The sequence below is a fragment of the Protopterus annectens genome, chromosome 7.part1, assembly GCF_019279795.1.
Source record: "Protopterus annectens isolate FY-2018-M chromosome 7.part1, PAN1.0, whole genome shotgun sequence".
In the NCBI taxonomy this organism is placed as follows: Eukaryota; Metazoa; Chordata; order Ceratodontiformes; family Protopteridae; genus Protopterus; species Protopterus annectens.
In genome coordinates, this window is record NC_056740.1 from 2576051 (window position 1) to 2603150 (window position 27100).

Genomic DNA, 27100 nt, shown 5'->3' on the forward strand with positions numbered 1-27100 from the left:
TATTTTTTGCCCTCATGTTGTCTGGTTGTTCTTGACCTTTTTGAAAAGGAACTTGTGTGACTCAGGGACCCTTGAGTGTTCATGTGCTCACTTTCATTTGCCATTTTGTCCTATTTGATGAAATACTTGGACTTAGTGGAGTTTTATCCAGATTAATATTCAACACTGGCTTATTTCTAATGGTTTGCAATTCTTCTGCTTGGTAGTTCTTTCTCCTTACACTAAGGAGCATATGTGGCTTATATATCGTGATTACAAAGTCAGATTCAACCTTTAAATCAGTCTTCAGCACTTTCATGCATCACATGAAGGGATCGTTTATTATGGCTGTAGTTCCAGCACCTGGAAATATTTTAAGTAACAGTGCTTTGCTTAGCACTATTTACTTTTCTCCCATTAGTATTTTATTTTACTTTTTAGAGTTCAAGAATAGTTGTACAAAATCTTGCCATAACCATAGATGTCCCTCTCTGTGTTCCAGTACCCAATGTCTGGCCTGTATTCATAAGCTTAGAGCCACTGCCTGTATGTGGGATGCCACATGTAGGCAGAGAATGTCAGCCGTAAAAGGGATGTACGCATATATCGTCAGATTAAGAAAGCCACACGAGGGAGGTGGAACAAGGGGCTCCTAGAAGAATCATCCTAGGAAAGAGCAAGCTATAGGGGAAGGCAGGAGGGATCGAATACTGCAATACAAAAGAGAAGGACATTATGATTATGGTAAGATTTTATACAACTCTATGATTATGGTAAGATTTTATACAACTATTCTAAGTTCTTCTATTCAATGTTGCACAATTCTTTACATATGGGAGAGCGCAAGAGCTAAAGGGAACCCAGGGAGGTGAACAGAGCAGGGAAAATTAAGAGGAAGCATTTTCCAGGATTCCATGCAAAACTGCCCTAGCAAATCTTGCTTTGGATCTAGAAAGTGTTAAATGTATGAACAGAAGACCAGGTGGCAGCTTCCAAGATGGAATGGGCATCTAGAACCTTGAAGAAGGCCCCTGAGAATGAAGATGCAACTTGAGTGGTGCCTTGACACAGGCTGACAAGGCTTTCCTATGGAATTCATATCAAAACAAAACAGCCTTAGAAATCCACAAAGATAGTTTAGATGCAGGCAAACCCAGAGCCCTGGGGTGAAATGACAGAAAGAGTTGGTCGGACTTCCTGATAGACTTTGTCTTATCAAGGTAAAATCTGAGTTGTCTACGCACACCTAAAGTGTGCAAAATCCTCTCACTTGATGACTGGGGAGAAGGGAAAAAGGCAGGCAATTGACTGGATTAAGTGACAACTCATTCACAACTTTTGGCATGAAAGTAGGGTTAGTTCTCAAGGATACCCTATCCTTATGAAAGGCCAAAAGGGGGGCATAGCCATTAAAGCCTTCATCTCAGAAACCCTTCTTACAGAGGTTAAGGCCACAAGAAGCACCGTTTTCCATGTGCAAAACTTTAGGGAAACAGAAGCTGCTGATTCAAAAGGAGCATGGGAAAGTTTTTCCAGCACACAGTTACGGTCCCAAAGAGGAGGAACTGGTTTCCTGGGGGGTCTTAAATGTAAGATGCCTTTTAGAAAAAGCTTGACTTCCAAACTGGAAGATAGGGGAGGAGTCAAAGGTAAGCATGCAGACAAGGCAGAGCAATGGACTTGAACTGAGGAGTAAGCAAGACCACTACTAATTCACAGGTAAGAAAGCACTAGGGGAATGTCCACACCAAAGGGATCTACTTTCCTTTTTTGGCACCAAATGGAAAATCTCCTACACTTGCAAATATAAGACTTTTCTAGTAGCGGGTTACCTGGCCTCCTGCAAAATACTTAGCACACCTTTGAGAATAGGTGCCTGAAAAGATCAGAAGTTGAACACCCACAGGGTCACCTGTAGCGTTAGCAGATGTGGGTGAATCAATGATCCCATGTCTGAGTGAGAAGGTCCAGCCGGTGAGGTAACTTGTAGTGATGATCCTTGGCTAATTGCAGAACAGGAGGGACAGTACAATTGTGTACACTTACCATAAATGTAGATGTTAGGGAATATTCACTGTTGCAGTCATTACATTTGGGTAATCTGCTGGCAGGTTGCCCTCGACCTGAATTCCAAAGTCTAGGGTCCTGCGTCAGTTGCTATCTTCTCTTCCATGACATCTGGTCGTCAGGGGTATAAAACATGCAGCAGACGCCATTTTCTTTAGTTTTTCTTGCCCCCTATGTCAGGTGCCCCCAAAAAGGTAGCAAAATTATATATATATATATATATATATATATATATACACACACACACACATACACATCAATATAAACTTTACCTTCATCTACAAGCAAATACACTACATAGGTTGTAGAGGATAGAGAAGGAAAGATAAACTTCAGAATGACAGGGGGATGGCGGGAGGGTAACCTGGACTGCAACAGTGAATACACTCGAACATCTACATTTATGGTAAGTGTACACAACTGTACTATGTTCTTCATGTTTCACTGTTGCAGTCACATTTGGGCAGAATCCCAAAGCTATGGTTGGGAGGCTGGAGCTAAACAGCATTAGGTGCGGCTATAAGGCCCTGCAGCACTGCAGTGGCAAAGCCTGCCCTGGACTTAGAGTAAAGAGGCAAATGGTAATGCTTTGTAAAGGTGTGAACAGAACTCCAAGTAGCAGCCTCTAGAATGTCTTTGGTTGGTACCCCTCTGAGAAAGGCTGCTGAAGTAGCTGCAGCTCCAGTGGAATGAGACCTAATGCCCTTGGGCACAGGTTTACCATGGTGTAAGTAGCAGAAACGGATGCAGTAGCTTATCCACTTTGAAATTGTCTGCTTTGAAATAGCCTTTCCTTCTGATCCTGCAGCATATGACACTAGTAATTGCTCAGTTTTTCTTAGAGCTTTAGTCCTGCTCAAGGAGAATCTTAGCTGTCTGTGTACATCCAAGGAATGCAGAATTCTCTCCCCCTAGTTCTGCGGATTTGGATAAAAAGTTGGCAAATTAATTGTTTGGTTAAAAGCCACACTGGAAACCACCTTAGGCATAAAAGTAGAATTTGTCTTCAGAGACACCCTGTCTGGGTAAAATATGATAAAAGGCCCTACAGCCATGAGGGCCTGTAGCTCTGAAACTCTTCTTGCTGAATTAATTGCTAGTAGCAGAGCTGTTTTCCATAAGAACTTTAGATCAGCAGTAGCAGCTGGTTCAAATGGAGGCAGGGTGAGCTTTTCCAACACATAATTGAGGTCCCATGCAGGTAATGGTGATCTTCTAGGAGGCCTTAAATTTTTGGCTCCTCGAAGATGCTGCTTTAGTAAAGGATGAGAAAAGATTGGTGGCTTTGTATTGTAATGAGCCGAAATGGCAGAAGCATGGATTTTGATTGATGAGAAAGGTAGGCCTTCGTCAAGCATCTCGGTTAAGTATGGTAATATCTGAGGAATATTTGGTTCTGCTGTATCAGTTCCTTGTGCCCGATTCCAAGCACAGAATCTCTTCCATTTGTCAGCATAAGATTTTCTAGTACTAGGCCTTCTGGCTTCCAAAATTACATCCATCACAGATTTACTGACAGGTGTTGTTTGTATGACTACATGATTAGCCATGCTGCCTGGTTCAGAGTCTGTAGTTGATTGTGCAGGATCTGATTGTTTTGCTAAGACAGTAGTTGTGGTCTTTGAGGCAAGGTCCAAGCTGGGTACTGAGACATGTTTCTTAGGATTGGGTACCAGTACTGGCGGGGCCAGTCTGGGGCAATTAATATCTTTGGCTTCTCTTGTCTGACTTTTAGGAGGACATTGAGTAGAAGAGGCAGAGGAAGAAAGGTGTAAACAGAAGTAACTGAAGGATAGGGTGTCCACTTTCCATGCTTGTCTGTGATAAGTCCTTGTGCAGAATCTTTTCAATTGATAATTTTGAGGAGAAGGAAATAGATCTATGTCTGGGCTCCCCAATTTCTCTGCTATCATGCTGAAGACTTGTGGATTTAGTTTCCACTCGTGAGGATCCATAAGGTTTCTGCTTAAATTGTCTGCTAGAGTGTTTTGTTTTCCTGGCAGGAATTAAGCTTGAAGATTTATTTGGTAGGTCAAAGCTGTGGCCCACAGTGCCATGGCTAATCTGCAAAGGGGGTATGAGTGTGTACCCCCTTGCTTGTTTATATACCACATGACTGTGGTGTTGTCCGTCTTTATCAGTAGTTGTCCTGGATGAAGTCCTTGAAGGCTGTTAGGGCATTTTGAACAGCTAGCATCTCTTTCTGGTTGATATGTAGATGCATTTGTTTTGGTGCCCATAAGCCCTGAATGCATCTTCCTGCCATGTGGGCCCTCCAGGTATAATCTGATGCGTCTGTTAAGGTTTGGCTGGCAGGGGGTAGAGTGAAGGGTAGTCCCATGTTTTGGTGACATACCTTTGCCACCATAGAAACTCCTGTTGCAGGCAGGGAATGAGAGCAATCATTGTTTCCAGACTGTGTGAATGTTGACTCCATAAACCTTTTAGGTACTACTGAAGTTTCCTCATATGCAGTCGTGCATATGGAATTAGTAGGATGCAGGATGCCATGAAGCCCAGAGCCTGCAGAATTTGTCTTGCAGAAGACTTTTTTGTTGCCATCAGTCTGAAGTAGTCAGTTGCCTTTGCTTGTCTGGCCTGAGGAAAGCCATCTGGGCAGTTGTATCCAAGCTTGCACCCAGGAATGTAATCTTTTGAGAGGGTACCAGTTGTGATTTCGTTTTGTTTACTGTGTACCCCAGGCATGTTAGAAGCCTTTTCACAAATGCCAGGTGTCGAAGAAGAGTATCCTTGTTCTCTGCTTGAATGAGACAGTCATCCAAGTAAGGATATATTTGTATACTACTTTGTCTGCAAAATGCAATTACTGGTGCCAGGAACTTTGTAAAGACCCTGGGCGCAGTAGATAAGCCATAGGACAGTGCAGAGAATTAGTAATGCATTAAGACAGCCTTGAATCTGAGGTATCTTCTGCACGGTTGTCTTATTGGGACACGCAGGTATGCCTCTTTTAGGTCTAAAGTCACCAGCCAAGCATTCTTGCCCAGCATGGGCAGAAACTGCTGCAAAGTCAGCATTATGAATTATGGAATGTCCAGGTGTGTGTTCAAAATCTATAAATCCAGTATTGGCTGCCAGGCCTTGTCCTTTCTGGGTACCAAGAACAATCAAGTAAAAACCTTGTCCTTTTTCTTGTTCTGGTACTGTCTAAATGGCCCCCATATCCATGAGGGACGTAACCTGTTTCTGTGCCTCTGCCCATTGATTTTTTGGCAGATCTGGCCAACCATTTACCATTGGCAAGAGTGTGGAAATGGAATCTGTAATCCCTGTGATACGATGTTTAGTACCCACTTGTCCTGGGTTATTAACTGCCAATTTTGAGCAAAAAGTGCTAATTTTCCCCCTATGGGTGCTGCCAAAAGATAAGTGCTTGGTGTAGGCAGAGGGAAGTAATTGGGATTGCTTTCTGTAGGTTTGCGCTTTATCTCCTCCAGATTTGGAGGTGGATGCGCCCCATTGCTTTGAGCTGTATGAGTCTTGAGCCTGGTACCTGGAACCCTTAGGGCATCTGGATTTGCCCCTTTGAGCTCTGTCTGACACAGGAAAGGACCAACTTTGTCTTCCATTTTCTTTAAAACCTCTTCTGCCTTAATACCAAACAGAAAATCATGCTGTAAAGGTGCATCTAGCAATTTAGCTTTAACATGATCAGGCAAATTTTGTTCCTTTAACCAGGCATGCCTCCTAATCACAGATCCAGCAACTGCGGCCCTGCAGGAGGCCTCTAAGGAATCAAAACCACATTGCAAAGTATGCTTTCCAACTTGTTCAGCTGCATGCAAGAATTCCTGCAATTCTTTATTTTCTGCACATTCTGAAATCAACATAATATTCTGCTTCAGCAATCCCATAACATGTTGTTGGTACTTAAGCATATGAAATTGACAGTTTAAGGCCCTGATTGCCAAGGTTGCAGATGTATAAACCTTTTTTCCCCATCTGTCTAGTGCCCTTGAATCTGTCAGAGGGTGTACGATTTTTTGCTGTTGAGGCCTCAGCTCCCTTTGGACCCTGTGAAATAGTTTCAGGATCAGCAGTAGGGTTTCTAAATAAAAATTTATGAGAGTCAGGGACCCTGTAACATCAGTCAGGCTTACTGGGAGCCGGAGGTAAGGAGTCAGGGGTCAAGCTTGACTCCGAAAACAGATCATCCACAATGTCTAAAACAGGGGGAATGGCTAAAAGGCTTGTGCTGAGGGAGAAGAAAACCCCCGAGCCTCTTTTTTGATTCTGAGAAGTCTTGACTCTCCCAGTAAAAATGCTCCCTCAAAGTATGCAAGGTTTCTCCAAATGAATAATCCTCAGGAGGAGATGCAGATGGAATAGACTCCTCAGCATCAGAATCCTCATAGGGAGATATAAATAATTCCTGATCAGAAGAGGAATCAGAAGAAATAGAAACCTGATCTGAAGATTCATAATCAGTGTCTTGCCTACGCCTCTTATCTGGAGGGGGATGGGTACCCCTGATCAAGGTAATAAGGTCTTGAGCCATTTTGATCATCTGCTTTTTAGGCATAGAGGCCTGTGCACGTGGCTCATGAGTCAGTTTTTTAGTTTTAGAAGTTGCTTTTGTCTTTGGTTTTGCAGCTGTCGGTTTGATATACAAATGATGAGGTCTGAATACACCCTCAGAAGCCGGTGCTGCTCAACGGCTCCGGACCCATCCGAGGGAGATACAGCCGTAGGTCCAATACCTTGAGTATCTTGCGGCATGCCGGACTCCACATGGGTGTCGGTAGAGGCCTGCGACTCAAAGGTAGCGGGCATCAGGGGCTGCGAAAGTGCCTCTCAGAGTACTGGCGACTGGTTTAGGAGAAGCTTTGTCATCAGTTTTGGATCTCGTCTCCCTTTCTCTGTCCATTTCTTTGCGTTTTTTATGTACTCCGGTAGTCGGATTGCTATCCGACGACATTTCTGGGTAGTTTAAATCTGTTTCCAAAATACTTTGATGCAAAAATATACAGACGCTTAATAGTGCGTTGGTTAAATCTAGCACAAAACCGACAGCCAGGCATGTTGTGATCAGGGCCTAGGCAAGGAATACAGTATAAATGGAAATCCTTGAGGCATTTGCTTCCCACAAGTAATACAATTATTAACTTTTTCTGACATCGGTAAAAAGCAAGAAAAAAAGTTTCCCGAACGGGGTACTTGGCTTTAGTGAAGACTTCGGTTCTGAAACTCAAACTCGAATATTTCAGTAGTCGGCCGACCAGCACTTGCAAAATGCTTCTGCTTCAGGCACTGCGCGGCAAGGAAGACTAAAGAAAATGGCAATGGCTGCATGTTTTATACCCCTGACGACATGGAAGAGAAGACCGCAACTGACGCAGGACCCAAGACTTTGGAATTCAGGCTGACTGAGGGCAACCTGCCAGCAGATTACCCAAATGTAATGACTGCAACGGTGAAACCCGAAGAACATCCAGTGCTGTCTTGGCCAAAAGGGAGTCACTAACAAGATTTTGGGTTTGTCCCATTGGATTTTCAATAGGACTTTCTATATTAAGGGGAAGGGGGAATAAATAAAGAAAATGTCCCCTTCCATGAGAAAGAGCATCCACCCTCCACACTTGAGGATGAGGAGCCCTGGCACAAAAACGAGAAAGCTGTCTGTTCATGGGGGAGTCAACAAGGTCCAGTTCTGGAATACCCCACCAGTGAACTAGGTCCAGGAATACACCCCTGTGGAACATCCACTCATGAGACTGTCATGGACCTGCTTAATGCATCTGCAGCTTGCAGAGTTGCCAATTCCCAAGCACGGATGGCCAAGTGACAGAGAAGATAGGATTGTGTGCCCCCCGCTTGCTTATGTACAAAAGGACTGCAGTATTGTCAGTGAGAATCTTTAGGAGTCCTAGCAAGAAGAGGGTGAAAGGTCTGTAAGGCTAACAGTAAGGCTCTCACTTCCCTGATGTTGATATGGTCCTTCCTCTGAGAAGGGGACCACAAGCCTTGTACCTTTCCTGGAAGCAAAAGTTGCTCCCCATCTCAAGTATGAGGTGTCTGTGAAGAGTTGTTGAGCTGGCTGAGTAACCTGAAGAAGCAGGCCAGGGCTCGGAGTTGTTGCATCCACCAACCTAACTCTACTTTGAGGCAGGAAAGAAGGGAAATCATGACATCGAACAATGAGCATGCTTGGACCAAACTGTCTTTAGAAATCACAGGAACTTTTTCATGTGCAGCTTTGCAAAGGCCAGTATGGGAATAGTAGAGGCCATAATCTCCAGCAGTCTCAGAAACTGCCTGGCTGTGACAGAAGGGAGAGGCAGAAGATTTTCCATGAATGCCCTGAGACAGGCTGCCTTCTACAGGGGGAGAAAAAACATCATCAAACCTGCACCCCAGGAATACAAGATCCTGACTTGGTGTGACACAGGATTTTTTTTTGAGATTTATTGTGAAACCCAGTGTCTTCAGAAAAGGGATGGCTAGATTCAGATGCTGGGTTAAGAGGTCTGGGCTGCTGGCCAGAAACAGCAGATCATCCAAATATCGGTACATTTGAAGTCCTTTTAGCCTTAAGTATGCAATGGCTGGGGCTAGGCACTTTGTGAATACCCTTGCAGCTGTAAAAAGACCAAAGGACAAGGCAGTAAATTGAAAGTGTAGCATTCTGAAAGAAGGCACCACCAGGAAAGTGTTTAATAGGGAGGGATCCAGGATAGGCCTCTAAGGACCATCTTTCCTTGTAACTAGAAACATCCTGGAGTAAAATCCCCTTCCTGCTCTTCTGGAAGGACAAACTGAATTGTGCCTTGGTTAGAGAGTTGATCTAGAATGGAAGGAAACAAATGTGGTTGACTGGGAGGGGGTTGAGGTATTCCCTTAAAGCAAGGGAGGGTCTTCCAAGTCATAAAGTAACCATTTTGGAAAATGGAATTCACCCAGGAATCCTGAGTAATTTCCAACCAAGCTGGTAGTGAAAGGGAGAGGCAAACAGACAGGGGGCATGACTTGGAAGAGAGGGCAAGGCATTACAGAGGACTTTGGGCTAAAGGGCTGCTGTGGGGGTGCCACAACAGCTGTAGAAGTAACAGCCTTTGCCTGAGGGTGTCTCCTGGGAGGTTTGTGGGGTCTAGTTCCACGAGCAGGTTTCCTAACAAAGGATGTCTTGGCAGGGAAATTTCTATGAAATTTTGGAACTGGTGAAACCAGAAGGTGTTTTAAATCCTGTAGTTACTTGCCTTTTTCCTGCAGTGATTTAAACAGTTAATGCAGCTGCTTTTCCAAACAATGAGGAATTGTCAAGAGGAGCATAAAGCTATTTTTGCCTTGATGTCATCAGGAAGTGCCTGGAGACGTAGCCAGAAATGCCTTCTTAGAGCAGAAGCCTCCACTGCATCACAGCTACACATGACAGAATGTCTAGCTACCTGAGAGGAGTATGACAGGAGGGAAATTACCAGAGATTTAACCTCTGAATCTAGCAGTGGGGATAGAGACGGGGTTGGCTGAGTTAATAAGGCCAGAGCATATCTGGACATATGTGTCTGATAATTGCCCTGATACCCAAGGTGAAAGAGGTATATACCTTCTCACCCAACCTTTCCAAAAGTTTGCTTTCCTTGTCAGGAGGGAGCAACTTGGTGGAAGAAGATAAATGTGATGACTTATCTGAGGTAAGGAAAACCACAGCACGGTCAGCTGAGGGACACAAAAGAATTTGCAATCCTCAGGAACCTTCTAGAAACGGTCCGGCCCATTTGGGGCAGGGGCTTGGAAGTCAGGGGTCTTAGAAGCAGCCTTGAACACATCTAAAAAAGTTGGCAGCACTGGAGGGACTGCTGAAGGTGAAGGAGCCTCCACCTGTAAAATTTCATATCACTTCTGTTCTTCTGAGATTTGTGAGGAATTCCACTTAAAAATCCCCTCACTTTAAATGTTTCCCCAAAGGAAAGCTCTTCCATGGGAGAATCCCATTAGACTCCTCCTCTGGGAAAGCATATTCCAGAGGAGAGGGAATCTGAGTGGAATATGCCAGAGTCTCCCCATCAGATAAAGACTCCTTAGAATCAGAGTCCTGAATTAGAAGTTCTACAGGCTGTCCTGGGATAAGGCCTTAGGACCTGGATGGTTGCATAGGAAGAGAGGCAAATGCCAGGCCTGCTATGGGTGAAGGTGAAGTTGCATGCCTCAAAGCCATCAGTGCCTTAATAAGGCCCTGGGAAAAAAACCCAGTCTGACATCAGGGTAGAAGGCGCTGGGACTTGCCTAGTCTTTTGCTTCTTCTTTACTGGCCTATCCTGTTGTGGAGAAATGACAGTCGTAGGCCTAAACTCTAGGCAGATCTTTGGACAAGGAAGCTGGAGCAATCCCAGAGTATTCCACAATTACAAGTTGCGTTCGCCCCAAGTTATCCAAACTGGATGCCTGCATAGCCTCAGACGTGCCTGGATCCGCACTCCTGGCGGCTTCCATCCTGATACCCGCCAAGGGAGCAGACCCTACCTCCAACTGTACCACATGGTTTTCAATCTCAAGGGGTATGTCGGTGGGAGCTGGTCCAGCTAAAGAGGATTCAGACCTAACCTTCCTCTTAAATGGCTTGGAAGTACTTGCAGAACCCTCCATAGCATCCCTAGCCAGATGTTTGAGTCGCTGTCTTTCTAAGTACAAGTTCAAAGCTGACAGACTACGCAAAGGTTTGGGAACGAAGGTCTGACAAATAGAATAGGACTGGTGGGGTTGTGAGTAGGCCATAAGCAAAACAAGCACAGGTTGTGGCTATCTTTATGTGGAATTTGCCTTCCACACTTGCACTTGCCCTTCCCAGATGACATTAACAAAACAAAAGACTGCAGCAAAATATTAAATCCCCAATGGGGTACTTATCTGAAGCTGTAAGATGAACCAATGGGATCCAATGGCAGACCAAACATACGAGTCAACCTTTCCAAATGGCAGCAAAAAAGTTCTGAAGATGATACATGCTGACATCCCTTTTATGGCTGTTGCCTGTGCTTACGTGAGATGTCCCATGTAAAGGCAGTGGCTCTGAGCTTTTGTATACAGGCCGGACATCAGGTCTTTAGGTAGAATACAACCCCATATGTTAAGAATACTGCAACACTGAATAGAAAGACATTCACAATTCACGTGAGCACTTACAAACAGAAGGGAGCCCTTTTAGTATGTCAGTTATCAGCGACTGCATTATAGGAAAGGAAATGCTTGATTCCTGGTGCCACTACAAACTTCCCAGATCAAAAACTTATTGGCAATACTTTATTTTAAGGGGTCTTCTGGTCATTTGAACAGGCTATGTGCACGACTTAAATATCACACTGCCCGAGTAGATCCCTTTTTAAGCAGTTTCCAGCACTTTCATAAAATATATGCAAATATGTAGGGAACATTTATAACTTCAGTTTCATCACTGGAGAATTTTAGATAACTGTGCTTGTTTTTAGCAATTTTTCCTTTTCTCCTCCTTTTTATTTTAGTAAATTCAAAAGTCATAGTATATGTGAACGCTTACAATTATAATGAATCTCTTTTACCAGGTGGGTTTTCAGCAACTACTTCAACTCACTCAATTCCCATCACCTTTATGCATCACATGCAGGGATCTCTTATTACAGCTGCAGTTCCAACACATGGAAACACTCTACACAACAGTACTTTGCTTTGGCACCTTTCACTTTTCTCCCCTTGTTATTTCACTTTACTTTATAAAATTCAAAAGTCACAGCCCACATGAGCACCCACAACTAAAATGCAGCCCTTCCACCAAATCGGTTCTCGGTGACTGTTAAAGTAAAAGAAAATGTGATCCCCGATACCACTGTACTCCTTCCGGATCAGAACTCGCTGTCAATACTTTAAGGACCCTTCTTAGATTCTCCCTCAGGCAGTATATGTTAGATATCATAGTGACAGTCGGATGCTTCCTTTTAACCATTTCCCAGCTCTCACGCAAGACACATACACCCATCTAGGGAGGATTTATTATGCCTAATTCCACCATTGGAGAACTCGAATTGAACTTGGTTTAAAGCACCATTCACTTCTTTCCCCCTTTTATTTTGTTTTACTTTAGGAAATTCAAAAGCCATAGTACATGCAAGCGCTTACAGTTAAAATGGAGCTCTTCTACCAGGCCGTTTCTCAGTGTTTACCCCACATTAAAAGAAGTTTGATTTCTGGTGCCACCGACATCATCCCAGACCAAACCTCACTCCCAAAACTTTAATGCCTTTACTCAATTTACTATTACTACTACTTTTTCTCTCCGTTCGGTTTGAAGCCTACTGGATCATGCAGACAATTGCAACCATCAAGTCAAGCTTTACCCACAGGTTTGCTTAGGGTATTTTTTTACAGGTTCAATAACATTTTGCAAACTAATAAGGTTATAAATTAAATGCTTGCATTTTAGTATCCGCGTTTAGCTATTATGCTGGTTAACAGCTGTGCATTTGTACAAAGCTCTGCTGGTACAGTGCTTATGGGTCCACCTCCATCTTGCCCTCTAGCAGGTTCTAGGTCTTAACTGGATTTTACAAGTTAAAACAAATGTGGTAATCACAAAGTTTGCATTACGTTGTAAACATCTTTACACCATCTCAGCAACCACTCAAGTTACGCACACCTGTCAGCATTTTGTTCATACGAGTTTTCATACAAGGCTTAGCAGCTTTGTCTGTGGCACTTATGATGCTATAAATAATTATTAAATGAACAGCAATATATCTATTTACACTAGACAGACCAGGTATTAGTGCAGTTGAATAGTCCATCGCTTAACGTTTAAAATAAAATCTAACTTTTATGCAGCATGATTTTTTGTATTAATGTAAATATGACTAAGCAATATACGCTCCGCAAGGATGGCGTGCAGGGTCAAACCAACAATGTAAACCACCAACGACCAGCAAAAACAATAGTAAACACACAGTAATGAAGAAATAATGATTATTTATTATAATTCCTTCAAATCCAGACCGGTTTCGGCTATTCAGCCTTCATCAATGAATACAATAAAGTTTTTTTGAATGAAATGTAGCAGCCTGCATTTATACTAGTCCCTAATTACCTGGAAGCAGTGGTACAGCACCACCTAGTAGTATCAAAATGCATATTCCTTCTTAGTTAAAGCATATGACCAGTGACATAAAATGCCAGAAGTGTAGATATTAAGTCATATTTTTAAAGATAAAAATCAAAGCTCTGGAAGTAAGCCATCATATGAACATACACATTACATGGTAATAAACCAATACCATAGTCAATATTTATGAATGCATATCATAGTATTCAAAAGCAGAAAATATATACTAGTATATATTACAAAGTAAGGCCAAAAGAATTTTATGGCCTCATTGTCAGCTATATTATAGATTATAATAATTAGAAATAATCTCCTTTTGGATAGTATAAATTCAACATTGTAATTGTACAATACTCAATGTTTGAAGCCATCATACCAGATACGAATACAAAACCGTACATATACATATTCGTATCCTAAACAATTTTTTATCGTGCTTTGTTGAGTATAATGTGAGTGTTGGTAGGCCTAACCACCATTGATTTGTTCGTGCTGATTCTTGATCTATATGAGAGTTTGATATTGTGACCATGATTATGAAATCATCCAGTATTATATGAAACTCACAGATGGTCATTCAGACCTGGGGGAGAATAAACATCCAAGGTTGGTGATCCAATATTGTTCCTTATGGTTTAAAATGGTGTGCCAACCCTGTTGGTTATTCCTGTCTCCCTGAATTTTGTCAATGATCATGAACATAAACTGGGCATTGGGATGTTGTATCGTATGTCTATATAAAGCATTTTTTTCTTTTTTGTTCCTCATGTCACTACGATGTTCTGTCATCCTTATTCTAAGAGACCTAGAGGTTTGACCAACATAAAAAGCTTTACAATTAGTTTGGTACTTTTCCATGTGGTCACTGCTGCCCCTGTTTACAAGTCAGTACACTAAAAGAATTCCAGTGCCAACACCAATCGTGTATTTAAAACAAGGGTGTTTGGTAATTGTAGCAGTACATGGATTATTTACTTAGCTACCTGCCAATGTAATTTGTACTATCCACAAGGAGATTATTTCTAATTATTATAATCTATAATATAGCTGACAATGAGGCCATAAAATTCTTTTGGCCTTAGTTTGTAATATATTATATGATCATTACCTTTATTATTATTTTCTAAGTTCTTTTCAACATGTGGTTATCACACTTAAATATATATATACTAGTGGTATATATTTTCTGCTTTTGAATACTATGATATGCATTCATAAATATTGACTATGGTATTGGTTTATTACCATGCAATGTGTATGTTCATATGATGGCTTACTTCCAGAGCTTTGATTTTTATCTTTAAAAATATGACTTAATATCTACACTTCTGGCATTTTATGTCACTGGTCATATGCTTTAACTAAGAAGGAATATGCATTTTGATACTCCATTCACTAGGTGGTGCTGTACCACTGCTTCCAGGTAATTAGGGACTAGTATAAATGCAGGCTGCTACATTTCATTCAAAAAAACTTTACTGTATTCATTGATAAAGGCTGAATAGCCGAAACCGGTCTGGATTTGAAGGAATTATAATAATCATTATTTCTTCATTACTGTGTGTTCACTATCGTTTTTGCTGGTCGTTGGTGGTAAGCAATATTAGACAGACTTCATTAGGATGCAAAAACAGTACCAACCTCTCCTTATAACGGCATATTGTTTGTGAATGTTACACTGTATGCATTGTAATCTATAAGCTTCTATGTATAATTTTTTTCCAGATCATGCCTGAACATGTGACACTTCAACTGCATTATTTAAATAAAAAATGGTACAATAAAATCACCAAATCTTGATGATGCTTCCAAGCCTTTCATCTGTATTTCAACAAAACAGATCTATATGCACAACCTGACAGGCTGACGAGCAAGCATTTTTATCATGCAAAACCCAAGGAGCAAGATACACCATTTTTATTATTATTTTTTATTTAAACATACACATATTTACTTTATAATGCCAGTTTATTTTTACTGGCTTAGACAGAATGACAGTCATTTGTGAAAAACTTAGCATCCCTTCACTTCACCGCATGTCAAACAACATGCAATCCACTACATTCGAAGATAGACTGTTACAGCAGCGATGTTCCTCCTTTTCACATTTTAGAATCTCAGCCAGTACATTGCACTACGAGTACGGTTGTAGTCTGGCAACTGTTCAACTGGACCTGAAGAGGAAAAAATGAACACACTGTTTACAGAAACCTAAATTAAATCTACTGCACATTTAAGAACTACCCAGATTTCTAATTCCTTCTGTCTACTCTGAAGCACCTAACAAGCAACAAACACAGACCGCTCAAGCAGGTAAACCAAGTCTGCAGTAGAAAATCCAAAAGGAAAAAAAGAAAAAAAATCCATATCAAGGCGACTCCAATCAAAACGGTTTAATAACAAACAATATAGCTAAGCTTTCAAACCTACAAGCACCTCAGCAAGGCTTATACAAAAAAATCATTGAAACAAGTCTACTGGATAAATGAATTATAAAGGAAAAGTTAAAAGGGAAAGGTGAAATGTTGAGCATGTGGAACAAGAGCCCTAGAAATAAGACAAAAAAAAATTGCAAGAGTTTGCACATGTACAGTTACATATCCTACACAACTGCTTCATCTGTTGAAAAGCATGTAATTTACAACACATTGACAAAGTACAGTTGTGTACCTACCATAAATATAGATGTTAGAGTGTATTCACTGTTGCAGTCATTACACTTGGGTTATTCTGCTGGCAGGCTACCCACAAGTCGGCCTGAATTCCAAAGTCTAGGTCCGGCGTTGGTTGCTGTTGCCTCTTCCCTGACGTCAGTGCGCCAGGGGTATAAAAGATGCAGCCGACGCCATTTTCTTCAGTTTTTTCTTGCCCCAGATGTCAGGTGCCCCCAAATTAGTAGGCTGAAAATTATGCCAATAAATGTGCATGGACAAAAATAAACATTTTCTTCATCTACAAGCAAATACACCACATAGGTTGTATAGGAAAGAGAAGTATATATAAGTTCCAGCAAAGAAAAAGGGGGATGGTGGGTGGGCAACCTGGACTGCAACAGTGAATACACTCTAACATCTACATTTACGGTAGGTACAGAACTGTACTATGTTCATCGCGTTTCACTGTTGCAGTCATTACACTTGGGTTGAAACCCAAAGCTGAGGTTGGGTGGCTGTGTCTAAATAGAATTAGGAGAAGCTATAAGACCCTGCAGAACTACAGTGGCAAAGCCTGCTCTGGATTTAGAGTAGAGAGGTAAGTGGTAGTGCTTGGAAAAAGTGTGCACTGAACTCCAAGTTGCAGCCTCTAAAATGCCTTTGGTTGGTACTCCTCTGAGAAAGGCTGCTGAAGTGGCTGCTGCTCTGGTACAGTGAGGCCTAATGCCCTTAGGCACTGATTTGCCATGCTGTGAATAGCAGAAACGAATGCAGTGGCCTATCCATTTTGAAATAGCCTTTCCTTGTGATCCTGCAGCATATGCTACTAAGCGTTGCTCAGTCTTTCTGAAAGCTTTAGTTCTGTTCTATCCAAGTAGAAGTTTAGCTGTCTGTGTATGTCCAAAGAATGCAGGAGTCTCTCACCCTTATTCTGTGGGTTTGGATAAAAAGTAGGCAAATGAATGGTTTGGTTAAGGGCCACGCTGGACATTACCTTAGGCATAAATGTCGGGTTCGTCCTCAGAGAAACCCTGTCTGGATGGAAAATGATAAAAGGTTCCACAGCCATGATTGCCTGTAACTCTGAGACTCGTCTTGCAGAGCTTACTGCTAGCAGCAGAGCTGTTTTCCAAGATAAGAGCTTTATTTCAGCTGTATTGGCTGGCTCAAAAGGTGGCAGTGTGTGTTTTTCCAAGACATAATTGAGGTCCCATGCAGGTATTGGTGCTCTCCTTGGGGGGTCTTATGTTTTTGGCCCCTCTGAGGTACTGTCTTAGCAAAAGATGTGAAAAAATAGGTGGTTCCGTATTGTAATGAGCTGAAATGGCAGAGGCATGGATTTTAATTGATGAAAAGGATAGGCCTTTGTCCAGCATCTCAGTTAGGTATTGTAAAATCTGAGGAATATTTGGTACAAACATGTCAATTCCTTGTGCCTGGTTCCAAGCACAGAATCTTTTCCATTTTTCTGCATAAGATTTTCTGGTATTGGGCCTCCTGGCCTCCAAAATAACATCCATCACTGCTTTTGACAGAGGTGTGCTCTGAATGGCTACATTATCCACCATGCTGCCAGATTTAGGGTTCTGAGTTGGCTGTGCAGAATCTGTTCCGTTGGGTCACTAAATGAGGAATTAGAGGCAATGTGCAGGCTGGACCTTGAGACAGGCTCTTTAGGATTGGGTACCAGTGCTGGCGGGACCAGTCTGGCGCAATCAGAATAATTTTTGGCTTCTCTTGTCTGACCTTTAGGAGTACCTTGGGGAGGAGAGGCAGAGGAGCAAAGGCATATACTGTTAGGGCTTTCCAGCTGAATGATAGAGCATCCACTTTCCATGCTTGCTTGTGATATGTCCTTGTGCAGAATCTCTGTAGTTGGCAGTTGTGAGGGGAGGCAAATGGGGATGGGCATCTCCATTTCTTTATGATCATGCTGAAGACTTGTGGATCCAGTTTCCACTTGTGGGGATCCGTAAGGTTTCTGCTTAGTTCGTCTGCCAGAGTATTTTTCTTTCCTGGCAGGAATTGTGCTTGCAGGTGTACTTGATAAGTCAATGCTGTGTTCCACAAAGTCATGGCTTGTCTGCAGAGGGGGTAGGAATGAGTGCCTCCCAGTTTGTTTATGTATCACATGACTGTAGTATTGTCCACCCTTATCAGTAGTTGCCCTGGCTGGAGTAGATCCTTGAAAGCTGTCAGGGCATTCTGAACAGCTAGCATCTCTTTTTGATTGATATGAAGATGTCTTTGGCTTGTGGGTCATGTGCCCTGAATACATTTTCCTGCCATGCGGGCCCCCCAAGCATAATCAGATGCATCTGATGTTATTGACTGCCTGGCTGTGGGTAGGGTGAAGGGCTGTCCCTTGTTGTGGTGACAGGCCAGTGCCCACCATCAAAACTCCTGTTGCAGGCAAGGAATGAGGGTAATTAATGTTTCCAGGCTGTGACGATGTTGAGTCCAAACACTTTTTAGATACCATTGTAGTTTCCTCATATGAAGTCTGGCATATGGAATTAGCAGAATGCAGGATGCCATTAAGCCCAAAGCCTGCAGAACTTTTCTTGCAGATAACTGGGTCTTTATTGCCAACACTTTGAAGTAAGAAGTCAGTTGCCTTTGTTTGTCTGGCGTGAGATAAGCCATCTGGGCAGTTGTATTTAAGCTTGCACCCAGGAATATTATCTCTTGAGAGGGTACTAGTTTTGATTTCTTTTCGTTTACTGTATACCCTAGGCAAATTAGTAATCTTTTTACAAACGCCAGATGCTTTAGTAGAATGTCCTTGTTCCCTGCTTGAATAAGGCAATCATCCAAGTAAGGATATATTTGAATTCCTCTGTCTGCAAAATGCAATTACTGGTGCCAGGCATGTTGTGAAGACCCTGGGCGCAGTAGATAAGCCAAAGGGCAGTGCAGAAAATTGCATTGAGCCAGCTATGAATCTGAGGTATCTTCTGCAAGATTGTCTGATTGGAATATGCAGGTATGCCTCTTTTAGGTCCAAAGTTACAAGCCAAGCCGTCTTGCCCAGCATGGGAAGAAGCTGCTGCAGTCTCAACATTTTTAATTTTGGAACATCCAGAAATGTATTTAGAATAGACAGGTCCAGTATTGGTCTCCAAGCTTTGTCTTTTCTGGGTACCAAGAAAAGTCTTTTGTCCCTGCTCTTGCTGTGGTACTTGCTGAATGGTCCTCATGTCCATGAAGGATGAAACTTGTTTTTGTGCCTCTGCCCTTTCATTGTGTGGAAGGTCTGGCATACCTTTTGCCCTTGGCAGGGTGTGAAAGTGGAACCTGTAGCCCTGGGACACTATATTCAAGACCCATTTGCCCCAGGAGATTATGTGCCAATTTTGAGAAAAAAGTGCTAGTTTTCCCCCTAAGGGGGCTGCCAAAAGATAAGTGCTTGGTGCTGGCAGAGGAAAGTCATTGGGACTGTTTCCTGTATGGCTGTGATTTGTCTTCTCTGCTTTTGGAGGTAGAAGCGCCCCACTGTTTAGGCCTGTATGAGCCCTGGGGCTGGGATCTGCCTCTGGCGCGTCTGTATCTGGCTCTTTGTGGCCTGTCTGACACTGGACAGAACCAATTCTTAGTAGGCCAGTTCCTGCTAAATCTGGGTGGCTGTACCTGTAAGAAATCCTTTACTGTTTGCATAGATTTCGCTTTGTCTTCCATTTTCTTCAACACCTCCTCTGCTTTAACATCAAATAAGATATCATGCTGTAATGGAGCATCTAGTAATTTTGCTTTAACATGATCAGGCAGACTCTGTTCCTTTAACTAAGCATGCCTCCTAATAACAGAACCCGTAACTGCAGCCCTGCAAGAGGCCTCCAGAGAATCAAATTCACATTGCAAAGTATGCTTTTCCACTTGTTCAGTTGCATGCAATAAATCCTGCATTTTCTTATTTTCTGCACAATCATAATTTGACATTTTCTGTTTTAGCAGTGACTAAGTATTGCTGATATTTAAGCATATGAAAATGACAATTTAAAGCCTTCAAAGCCAAAGTAGCAGAAGTGTAAACCTTTTTTCGCCATCTGTCTAGTGCCCTTGAATCTCTATCAGCAGGGACAGGGGTTTTTTTTGCAGTAGAAGCCTTGACCCCTTTGGGACCCTGAGAAATAGTTTCTGGGTCAGCAGCAGGGTTTTTATAAAGAAATGTATGTGAATCTGGAACCCTGTAGTATCTTGTCTGGTTTAGCAGGGGCAGGAGGTAGAGAGTCAGGAGAAATTCCGGACTCTGAAAATACATCTACAATGTCTAACATAGGAGGAATAGCCAAAGACCTGTGCTGAGGTAGTAAGAGAAAATCTCTAAGCCTTTTCTTAGATTCTGAGTAGTCTTGGCTCTCTCAGTGGAAGTGCTCCCTCATGGTATGCAGGGTTTCCCCAAATGAATAATCCTCAGGCGGTGAGGTCGAAGGGATAGATTCTTCAGCATTAGAATCCTCATGAGGAGGAAGAGAGTATTCCTGTTCAGAAGAGGAGTCAGAGGAAATGGAAACCTGATCTGAAGATTCATATTCTGTCTCTTGCCTAGGCCTCTTGTCAGGAGGGGGATGGGAACCCCTGATCAAGGTAATTAGGTCTTCGGCCATTTTGAGCATCTGTTTTTTAGGCATGGTAGTCTGTGCAGGAGAATGCTGTACTTTGTCTTTAGAACCGCTTTAGTCTTTGCTTTGGAAGCTGGAAGTAGGCTTTACATATAACTGTGTAGGTCTGAAAATGCCTGCTCAGCGGCTCCGGACCCATCTGAGGGGATATTTTCCAAGTGTCCAATACCTTGAGTATCCAGAGAACTAGCTGGCTCCACATGGGAGTCGTCGGTCTGTGGCTCTGAGGTAGCGGGCGTCAGGGGCTGCGGGATCTGAAATTCTTTTTTGAAAATCTGAGCCGGCTGACCGGCACTTGCGAACTGCTTTTGCTTCGGGGGCATCTTTTATAACCCTGGCGCACTGACTTCAGGGAAGAGGTGACAGCAACTTACGCCAGACCTAGACTTTGGAATTCAGGCCGACTGAGGGTAGCCTGCCAGCAGGATAACCCAAGTGTAATGACTGCAACAGTGAAACACGATGAACATCTGATAAATGTAATTATATATAACTTTGGGTCTTTATTTCAGAGCCTCAAAATGCTGGGAACTGACGCTTCATACTCTGCAGTACGCTTGCCACAAGTTGGTGCTGACATCCCACAAAATATACAAACATGCAATAAAAGTGCTCACAGCTACTTACTGAAATGTTTTCTCATAGTATCTACAAGCTCAGCAGTAGGAGGCAATGAACAGAACAGGAAAGCACACGAAAGCTAATGTAATCAGAAACATCAGAAACTGGGCACCCTGTATAGACAACTATTTCCTTAACCTCACTGCAAAAAAGGCTCTAGCCTCATCCTTTCTACTACCATTCTTACTATATGGTGCCCCTATCCTCACCAATATCCTCTTTCCTCTAAACGCTGCTCCTACCACTCTAACCCACTTATTTCTGGCCTGATGGTGCAACACCTAACCCTCTCTATAATTCAAACCCTACTTGCCTTACTGTTTACTTTACCCCAATCAATCTTACAATGCCTTCTCTCTATTTCTCACCATTACCAACCATTGCAGCTATCACCCTGCCTTGACAATCTTCCTCTTCTATTGTCTCTAATCTCCAACAGTTAACATCTTAACTGTAATTTCATTTTGGATAAACCCTAAGCAATCTAACATCTTATCTGACTAATTCTTTGCATATAATCCTTTAACAATGCTAAATATGTCACATAATGTAAATGGTTATGTGTGTGTGTGTGTGTGTGTGTGTGTGTGTGTGTGTGTGTATAATATATATATATAAATAATGTATATGTGTGTGTATAAAACCTGAAACTTTCTGCTCATAATATATCCTAGATAGCTCTGATACGTATTTGTTTTCAAATCGGATTTAACTATGTCAAAGCTTCTTACTGTATTACCTTGTTAACTCTGTATGTAACTGCATTTGTATTAACTTGTGAACTGTATGTGGAATTTTTCTCCCCGAGCCTCTACTGAAAATGGGCTTACCTACGCCCAGTGGACCTACCCAGTAAACAAACGCAATAAATAAATGAATGAATGAATGAATGAATAATGCAGAGAAAATGAACATATGCACTAAAATGATGCTTGACTACCTACAAATGTAAAGTCACTTGCTCTTGCTTTTTTTTGTTCTTTTAGTACCATTACTCTTCCTTATTCTGAAGTGAAATTTTCAAATGATCTGAACTTTCAGCTGGACTGCTATAATGTGCAGTGCTTTGAGGCTTGAAGCCTGGAGGGGCACACTTCTCTGGAGTCCAAAACTACAAAGGAGCTGTTAGTAGTTTTAAAACTGGACTTTACTGCCAGAGTTTCTAAAATGCCTTGCTTTTCTTTCTGCAAATTTCCCCCAGTCACTCAGTTAAAGTTCGTGTATTCGGCTTTGTTTCCTTTTTAAATTCTGAACTGCCTTGTTCTTGACATCAAACCTGTGCATAAGTACTCTTGCTTACGGCAGCTTCTGCCTAGTCGGATATTAATTTACTAAAAAGGAAAACATTTTCAGGAAGTAGATGCAACTGAAAACAAGAACTTTGTGGCTTGGATAAGCAAGTTTTGCTACACTAGATTTAAAATTATCCTTAGTCCTTCATATGTAGATAAGCAATACCTGTCCTAATTCCATCAATGTTGTAGGGATGTCAGCTAAATTGAGTTTCTCTCGGTTTCTGTTGCCACACTAGAAAGAATTATCATTTTGCAGCTTGTCACTTCAGTGTTACTTGTCCCAGACAGGAAACCAAGGATACAGACATAAAATCCCACGAAGACACGAAGCTCGACCTTGTAGTTTATTGAACAACAAAAGCACAGTTCTCCAACACTGACCTAGGTTTCGTCAAAAAGGCTTCTTCAGAGTGTGTAGAACCTGCTAAATATATACGGACAACAATTAATCAATAATCTAATAAAAAATTAAAGGCACAGAAGAAACTGCTAAATGAAACCATTGTTAAAAACCTTTACAATATAATACTAATTTCATTAAACCTATACAACCAGTGAAATATGCAATTCATAATATAGTTGAACATAAAAAAATGTATGTTATATAATGTATATTATATAAAAAATATAAAATATAAAATAAAATGAAAAATGACTGAAATGAATGTAAACAAAAAATATATAAAAAAAATAATAATGAATAATAATAATAAATGGACAGCACATATACTGTTACATAACAAATAATACTGCATAAACATTCACCAAAAATACCTATGAAACATAAAATTGAAATTGACTGCTTAGAAAATATTGAATACCTAAAACTTTATCCCATCATGTTTTTCAACCTCAAATAGGGTTTAATAGAAGAAAATTCATTTAAACCCGGATAATGGTAGGCATTCAATACCATCTGCCATTTGAGCTCACACACATCGAGATGATATTCAGTAAGCCTACCTTGTTGGTCGTGAATCAACTGTTCTATAACACAAAAAGAGAATTTGTGGTCATTATATGTTGAAATATGTCGTGCTAAAGCATTTGTAGACCTTTTATGCTGAATGTCTAAGACATGCTCCTTGATTCTATCCCTAAATTTTCTACATGTCTTGCCCACATAAAATGCCATGCATGACTGACATTTGGCAAGATAAACAACGTTGGTAGAATGACAGTTGTATTTACCCCTAATCTTAATATAAATATTGTTGACGGTAATCTTACTAAGCGTTGGCAATATAAAAGAACAGGTGGAACATCTACCACATTTAAAATTGCCTTTGATATTGTTTATATTGTTGTTGACAGGTAGACTTCCTCTCTCAAAAATCTGTTTTAGAGCCCTGTCCTTCTGAAAAACAAACTTTGGTTTGCGAGTTGCAAAACCCTGAAAATCCTTAAGCCTAATAAAGGACCTCCAATTCTTGTCTATAATCTTAACTATATTATCAGTGTCAGCGTTAAATGTGACAACAAACAGAATATGATCATCACATATATCATATCTGTTCTTGTCATTATGATTTTCTACAAAAAAATTATGAGTACTATTTAAGTATAGGTTGGATGTGTCCACCCCTCCCTTTTAGATTGTACTTCCTTCCTGACCTCTTCACATAAGTGAATAGGGTAACCCCTATTGGTAAACAGGTTGATCATATATTCAACTACTGCATGAAAATTTACTTCTTCGCTGACCATACGTGCTGCCCTAATTAATTGTCCATTAATAATGGCTCTTTTCTGGTGTTCCGGGTGCCAGCTGTCATAATGCAAATAAGAGTTTGAGAATGTAGATTTTCTGAAAATTTTTGATGAAATAAGATTTTTATCTCTATTGTAGGTCAAACTTACATCCAAATAGCTGATTTTTTCATCATTGATTTCATAAGTAAATTTCAGAAACCAAACAGTTTGATTAATATAAGCAATAAATGCTTCCAAAATTGTCTTCTCACCCTGCCATACAATAAAAATAAAAATATATTGCCAATGCTTAGTAAGATTACCGTCAACAATATTTATATTAAGATTAGGGGTAAATACAACTGTCATTCTACCAACGTTGTTTATCTTGCCAAATGTCAGTCATGCATGGCATTTTATGTGGGCAAGACATGTAGAAAATTTAGGGATAGAATCAAGGAGCATGTCTTAGACATTCAGCATAAAAGGTCTACAAATGCTTTAGCACGACATATTTCAACATATAATGACCACAAATTCTCTTTTTGTGTTATAGAACAGTTGGTTCACGACCAACAAGGTAGGCTTACTGAATATCATCTCGATGTGTGAGAGCTCAAATGGCAGATGGTATTGAATGCCTACCATTATCCGGGTTTAAATGAATTTTCTTCTATTAAACCCTATTTGAGGTTGAAAAACATGATGGGATAAAGTTTTAGGTATTCAATATTTTCTAAGCAGTCAATTTCAATTTTATGTTTCATAGGTATTTTTGGTGAATGTTTATGCAGTATTATTTGTTATGTAACAGTATATGTGCTGTCCATTTATTATTATTCATTATTATTTTTTTATATATTTTTTTTGTTTACATTCATTTCAGTCATTTTTCATTTTATTTTATATTTTATATTTTTATATAATATACATTATATAACATATACATTTTTTTATGTTCAACTATATCATGAATTGCATATTTCACTGGTTATATAGGTTTAATGAAATTAGTATTATATTGTAAAGGTTTTTAACAATTGTTTCATTTAGCAGTTTCTTCTGTGCCTTTAACATTTAATTTTTTATTAGATTATTGATTAATTGTTGTCAGTATATATTTAGCAGGTTCTACACACTCTGAAGAAGTCTTTTTGACGAAACCTAGGTCAGTGTTGGAGAACTGTGCTGTTGTTGTTCAATAAACTACAAGGTCGAGCTTCGTGTCTTCGTGGGATTTTATTACTTGTCCCAGACCTTTTGTCTGTCTGTACTCTCAAAGTACAATTGTGTAAGATAACAGTTTATATCCTACTTCTTAACATTGCAGTATTCTTTACTTGGGATATCCTGAATAGGGGCTGGACAGCCAAATGTCCAACCAGCATACACCTTCAGGCGCTGTATGTCAGATGTGTGCCTTACGTACAAGGCATAAGGCACGTATACGATGTATGACTGCCTAATCACTGAAGTATCCCAGAAGAATCAGAGCAACCCCAGATGAAAGCAACATGTAAATCCAGGAAAGGAGGAAGAAAGGCATGCAAGAAAGACCCCTCATCCAGGAGGAAGACAACAGAATGTAACAGGGGGTTAAGAGGTCTGCAACAGTGAGAGGTAGGACATCTACTGTTATGGAACTGTACAATGTCCTTCCTTATCGCTGTTGCAGTATTCCTCACTTTTGGAAGAGTACAAAGGCTATTGGAAAGTACCACAGAGAAGCCCTCCAAAATTCATGAAGGTTGACCCCGGCAAAACTTACCCTGGAACTAGAATCACCGAACTTGCAATGTTTGCTTAAAGTGTGAACAGAAGACTAAGTATCAGCTTACAAAATGGATCTAGTATCCAGGCACTTGGAAAAAAAAGTGCCAGAAGAAGCCACTGTCTTGGTAGAAAATGCATGAAAATTAGAAGAAATCTGCTTGCCATGAAAATAGCAAAAAAAATGTTCTTAGAAATCCAGGAAAAGGTAGTTTGCTTAAACAGACAAACCCAATATCCTGGTATGAAAGGAGAGGGGAAAAAAAAAAAAAAGCTCAGATTTTGAGATATGTTTTGTCTGGTCTAGGTAAAATCTGAGCTGTCTATGTAAATCCAGTGTTTGAAGAACCCTCTCACTAGGATTCTGTGGAGAAGGAAAAAAGAAGGAAGATAAATTTAGTAATTCAATCATTACCTACCATGGACATAAAAGGAGAATTGGTATGAAGAGACACCCTGTCTTAGAACTGCTATGGGTGCTTGATGTTCAGAAACCCTGTTGGCCAAAATAAGAGCGAGCCACCAATAGTCTTTCAAGTACAATGTTGTAAGGAAGAGGAAACTGCATTTTCAAAGGGGACTGAGTCAGATTCAAAAAAACAAAATTAATGTTCCAAGAAGCTGGAACAGGATATCTTGGAGGACAAATATGCCAGAGTTGAGCAACTTGTACGAATAAGGAAGGACTGCAGGAATACCTACAGAAAAGGGTTCAGGTCATATTGGAGATACCAAATAGAAAAATCTCTTCCATTTAGTCACAAAGAATGTTCTAGTAGTGGATCTTTCTGGCCTACAAAACCAGAAGTATGTCCGCATAAAACAGGGTCTGGATTCCTTTTACACACCAATCACCCAAAGTGTCAAGTGAGGGAGAATCAGAGATCGCTTTGTCTTGTGTAAAAGGATCCATCAAGTAAAGTAACTTATGAATGCCCCTGGCCAGATGCAATACGGGGGGGGGGGGCAGTGCTGTCTAGGCCAAAATGGAGTCACCAGAAGATTTTGGCCTGTTCCATATGATCCTGTGTAGGACCATTGGTAGTACACGAAGACAGGAAGAGGCATACAGAAATATCTAACCAATAAACAAGTGGAAAAAGCTGAAGTCCACAAACACCAATAATCCAGAAAAACTTCAGTTACATTCCAGGGTCAATAAAGGCCACCTCGTTCCAATATCAATGTTTATTTGAACATAAAACAAAAAATAACAGCAAAAACTTTGACTTTTCCCATAAATGGACTTAGCGCTTCCATTTCCTTAGTCCAGAATCATCAGAGTCAAAATCTTCTTCCAAACATTCCATTTAAATA

The 27100-nt window shown here is 40.9% G+C and overlaps 1 protein-coding gene across 1 annotated transcript in view; it reads right to left on the reverse strand.

Moving 5' to 3' along the window:
* Positions 1-15043: 15043 nt before the first annotated feature.
* Positions 15044-27100, reverse strand: part of LOC122807612 (cytochrome b-c1 complex subunit 1, mitochondrial) — a 712697-nt gene continuing 700640 nt past the window's right edge. The window contains exon 13 of the mRNA XM_044078521.1: positions 15044-15303. Within this exon, the coding sequence (XP_043934456.1) occupies positions 15239-15303 (65 nt within the window). The 3' untranslated portion in view covers positions 15044-15238. The remainder of the gene's footprint in view (positions 15304-27100) is intronic.